The sequence below is a fragment of the Penaeus chinensis genome, chromosome 3 (genome assembly GCF_019202785.1).
Source record: "Penaeus chinensis breed Huanghai No. 1 chromosome 3, ASM1920278v2, whole genome shotgun sequence".
Classification (NCBI taxonomy): Eukaryota; Metazoa; Arthropoda; class Malacostraca; order Decapoda; family Penaeidae; genus Penaeus; species Penaeus chinensis.
The window spans coordinates 24031202-24036201 of record NC_061821.1 but is presented as its reverse complement, the minus strand read 5'-3'; the positions used below and the strand labels follow the sequence as shown (position 1 = coordinate 24036201).

At 40.0% G+C, this 5000-nt stretch overlaps 1 protein-coding gene across 3 annotated transcripts in view; it reads right to left on the bottom strand.

Moving 5' to 3' along the window:
• The window catches only part of LOC125044375 (serine protease inhibitor dipetalogastin-like), a 7491-nt gene that overhangs the window by 1865 nt on the left and 626 nt on the right, over positions 1–5000 (bottom strand). Inside the window, exons 3-9 of one of the 3 annotated variants that reach the window (XM_047641013.1) lie at positions 4612–4755; positions 4013–4165; positions 3081–3224; positions 2750–2902; positions 1835–1978; positions 1001–1144; positions 552–704 (exon numbers count right to left, since the gene is read on the bottom strand). In XM_047641013.1, the coding sequence (XP_047496969.1) occupies positions 552–704; positions 1001–1144; positions 1835–1978; positions 2750–2902; positions 3081–3224; positions 4013–4165; positions 4612–4755 (1035 nt within the window). The remainder of the gene's footprint in view (positions 1–551; positions 705–1000; positions 1145–1834; positions 1979–2749; positions 2903–3080; positions 3225–4012; positions 4166–4611; positions 4756–5000) is intronic. The other 2 variants (XM_047641022.1, XM_047641031.1) reach the window with 2 other exon arrangements.

Sequence of the window (5000 nt, the reverse complement as noted above, 5' to 3'; positions counted from 1 at the left end):
ATATAGATGTCTATCCATCTATCTATATCTGTCTGCCTGTCTGTCTATCAATCAATCAGTCAACCTATATCTCTCTCCTTCTATATATCTGTCTGTCGTCTATCTATCCATCTAAATATCTATTTCTATATCTATCTATCTATCTATTTACCTATCTATCTATATGTATATATAGATGAAAAGAGAGGTTGACAAATGCAGCTATAGAGCTGTACACACACACAAATATATTACAGATAGATATAGATACACATGCAGTAAAAGTCTGAACAATGTTCTGATTACTGAATTATCCGCTGCAAAGGGTCACTACGTATTATACAGGCGATCGGTTATAAACAGGCAGTTTTGCACAATCTCATCTGGGTGATATCGTCATCACCGATACAAACGACTATTAATTTTCACCAGATGATTGCATTTATTCAGTCTGGAACACCACAAAATATCGGACAATCTGGATAATTATCTCTATCATTAGGCAGTGAGCGATTTTTTTTTTTTTTTGTCAATCGTGCAAGTTAGAAAAGTTTACAGATTGACTCACTCACCAGGGTTATATTGTTCTCAGTGAGACAGTCAGCGGCCTGCAGATTGCACAGGTTGGGGTACGTGACCCCGTCGGAGCCACACACGGGGTCATAGTTGGCGGGGCAGAGGAGGTCACACGCTTCCCGCCTCGCCTGGCACTCTCCCGGGTATGCCTTGCGAGTATGATATAAATTATGTACTAAGATTACACTAATAGAATGATAAAAGATATAACGAAGGTAAAGATAGTTTGGATAGTGAAAGGAATTATGTGTAACATAAATTAACAAATCATAATCTGAAATTTCATATCCAGAAATTCAAAAAAAGTACAAGTGGGCTTCCTAATTCCTATAACACGTATTCCCATATTCCTGCCACATGAATTTCTGGACACCATGTAGCCTCCACAACACCGAGGTTCAAGAGGTTTTCTTCAGCCCTATCTGCCTATCTATGGCAGACTCACCAGGGTAATGTCTTCATCGCTAAGGCAGTCGGCGACCTGGAGGTTGCACAGGTTGGGGTACGTGACCCCGTCGGAGCCACACACGGGGTCGTAGTTAGCGGGGCAGGCCAGGTCACAGTCGGCTTTGCACTCGCCCGGGTAAGCCTGGCGAGGAGAGTGAAAAATGGATCATGATGATGATAATAACAATAACAGTAACAATGATGATATTATTAATAATAATAATAATGATAAGGGTAATGATAATAATGACAATAACAGTGACACTGACAATGACAATGATAATGAATACGACATTGACATTAACACTGACACTGACACTGACACTGATGACAATGACAATGAGAATGATAATAATAATGGCAATGATAACGAAAATGATGATAATGATGATAATGATAATAATAATAATTATAATAATAATAATAATAACAACAATAACAACAACAAAACGACGCAGTAAATATTGCAACGATGGCCTCTGCAACTTCCTGGGCAAGGTTGGATCAGGTAAGGGAGTTCGTAGTGAGAATTCGATATTCCTCTTTTTAAACGCGTAATTGTTAAGATGCAATTCACTTCAACTGCAGTAATATTTCGCATCATGTTGGATATTTACATGGATAGCAGTTTTCGTATATTTCGGTGCGTGTCTTTGTATTCTAGTTGTTAATTACCATAATGAAGTATCCATATAAAATGCTTAATGCAATCCACATACAGAATATCCAGCAAGATAACTTCCTTATACTACCATCATATCAACTGCCTCTTAGAATAGCATGATCATATATCATATAATTTATAATGTGGTAAAGAACACGACACACTCACCAGCGTTAGGTCTTCATCGCTAAGGCAGTCGACGACCTGGAGGCTGCACAGGTTGGGGTACGTGACCCCGTCGGAGCCACACACGGGGTCATAGTTGAAGGGGCAGCCGACGTCGCAAGGCACTTGGCACTCCCCCGGGTGAGCCTGTTGGAGGGGGGGTAGGGGGATTTATGAAGAACACGCAAGTAACCAAATTTATATATCCATATATCTGCTCATCAGTCTATCTAACCACCTGTTTATCTATCTATATGTCTGTCTGTCTATCAATCTATCGGTCCCTCTATCTATCTTTTTATCTCTCTGCCTATCTGTTTATCTATCTGTATATCCATCTATCTGTCTATATCTGTCTGCCTGTCTGTCTATCCATCTATCTGTTTATATCTGTCTACCTGTCTGTCTATCAATCAATCAGTCAACCTATATCTCTCTTTCTATCTATCTATCTGTCTGTCGTCTATCTATCCATCGAAATATCTATTTCTATATCTATCTATCTATTTACCTATCTATCTATATGTATATATAGAGGGATAGAGAGGTTGACAAATGCAGCTACAGAGCTATACAAACAAAAATATATTACATATAGATATAGATACACATGCAATAAAAGTCTGAACAATGCTCTGATTACTGAATTGTCCGATGCAAAGGGTCACTACGTATTATACAGGCGATCGGTTATAAACAGGCAGTTTTGCACAATCTCATCTGGGTGATATCGTCATCACCGATACAAACGACTATTAATTTTCACCAGATGATTGCATTTATTCAGTCTGGAACACCACAAAATATCGGACAATCTGGATAATTATCTCTATCATTAGGCAGTGAGCGATTTTTTTTTTTTTTTTTTTTTTTTGTCAATCGTGCAAGTTAGAAAAGTTTACAGATTGACTCACTCACCAGGGTTATATTGTTCTCAGTGAGACAGTCAGCGGCCTGCAGATTGCACAGGTTGGGGTACGTGACCCCGTCGGAGCCACACACGGGGTCATAGTTGGCGGGGCAGAGGAGGTCACACGCTTCCCGCCTCGCCTGGCACTCTCCCGGGTATGCCTGGCGAGTATGATATAAATTATGTACTAAGATTACACTAATAGAATGATAAAAGATATAACGAAGGTGAAGATAGTTTGGATAGTAAAGGAATTATGTGTAACATAAATTAACAAATCATAATCTGAAATTTCATATCCAGAAATTCTATCTATCTGCCTATCTATGGCAGACTCACCAGAGTAATGTCTTCATCGCTAAGGCAGTCGGCGACCTGGAGGCTGCACAGGTTGGGGTACGTGACCCCGTCGGAGCCACACACGGGGTCGTAGTTGGCGGGGCAGCCGACGTCGCAAGGCGCTTGGCACTCCCCCGGGTGAGCCTGTCGGGGGAAGGGGGGGTGTTTATGAAGTACACACATGTACACATATTTATGTATCTATGTATCTATATCTGTTCACCCACCTAACTACCTGTTTATCTATTTATCTATAAGTTTGTCTGTCTATCTGTCTATCAATCTATCTATCTGTCCATCTATCTGTCCATCTATCTGTCCATCTATCTGTCCATCTATCTCTCTGCCTATATGTTTATATATCTGTCTATACATCTATATATCTCCTTATCTATATATCTATCTGTCTATCAATCAATCAACCAATCAATCACTCAGTCAATCTCTCTCTTTCTGTCTATCTCTGTCTATCTATCTGTCTGTATGTCTGTCTATCCATCTCTATATCTATCTCTATATCTATCTATCTATCTATTTACCAATCTATGTATCTCTCTATCTATATATATTTACAAATGAATAGAGAGTTTGACAGATGTAGCTGCGGAGCTATATACACACAACTATATTACAAATAGATATAGATAGATATGTAAAAAAAAGTAAGAACAATGTTCTGATTACTGAATTGTCTGCTAAAAGAATGACTACATATCATACAAGCGAACGGTTATAAATAGGCAGTTTTGTACAAACTCATCTGGGTAATATAGTCATCACAAATACAAACGGCTTTTAATTTTCACCTGATGATTGCAACTATTTAATCTGGAACACCACAAAATATCTGGATATTTACCTTTATTATTAGGCACTGAGTATTTTTTTTTTTTTTTTTTTTTGTCAATCGTGCAATTTATTGACTCACTCACCAGGGTTATATTGTTCTCAGTGAGACAGTCAGCGGCCTTCAGATTGCACAGGTTGGGGTACGTGACCCCGTCGGAGCCACACACAGGGTCATAGTTGGCTGGGCAGAGTAGGTCACACGCTTCCCGCCTCGCCTGGCACTCTCCCGGGTATGCCTGGCGAGTATGATTTAAAAGTCTTAAGATTACACTAATAGAATGATAAAAGATATAACAAAGATAAAGATAGTTTGCATAGTGAAGGAATCAAGTGTAACATAAGCCACTTGCCTTCTTGTCTGGCTAAGAGAAGGCAACTTTGTAAAGAAAGTTGGGTCGACTATGCTACCTCTAAGTTCGTGGCATAGAATCAGAGGTCACACAAATGCTTTTGGTGTGGAAATGATTGCAATAAATCGTATAAACATAATAGTAATCAAAATCACAGTTATCATCATCCTGTCTCCTCTAAAACATCACGTTGTCCTATTTATTCTTTGGCTTCCGTGGAATACAATTGCCATATTCCTGCCATATGAATTTCTGGACACCATGTAGCCTCCACAACACCGAGGTTCAAGAGGTTTTCTTCAGCCCTATCTGCCTATCTATGGCAGACTCACCAGAGTAATGTCTCCATCGCTAAGGCAGTCGACGACCTGGAGGCTGCACAGGTTGGGGTACGTGACCCCGTCGGAGCCACACACGGGGTCGTGGTTGGCGGGGCAGGCCAGGTCACAGTCGCCTTTGCACTCGCCCGGGTGAGCCTGGGAAGAGGGAAGCTCAGAAGTAATACGTGGTAAGACGAGGGAATTGTGTGTGTGTGTGTAAAGAAAAAAGACAGATTGTTCAGAAAAAAGAGAGATGAGGACGTTCTTCATAGACTGAAAAACGGATATAAACATTTCGGAATATAGAAGCACATACAATTCCTTCGATCTTGTTTCACGCAGCGCCCACTAAATTTACAGGCATAAACCCACATCATGTTGATTATATATCTATACTGGCT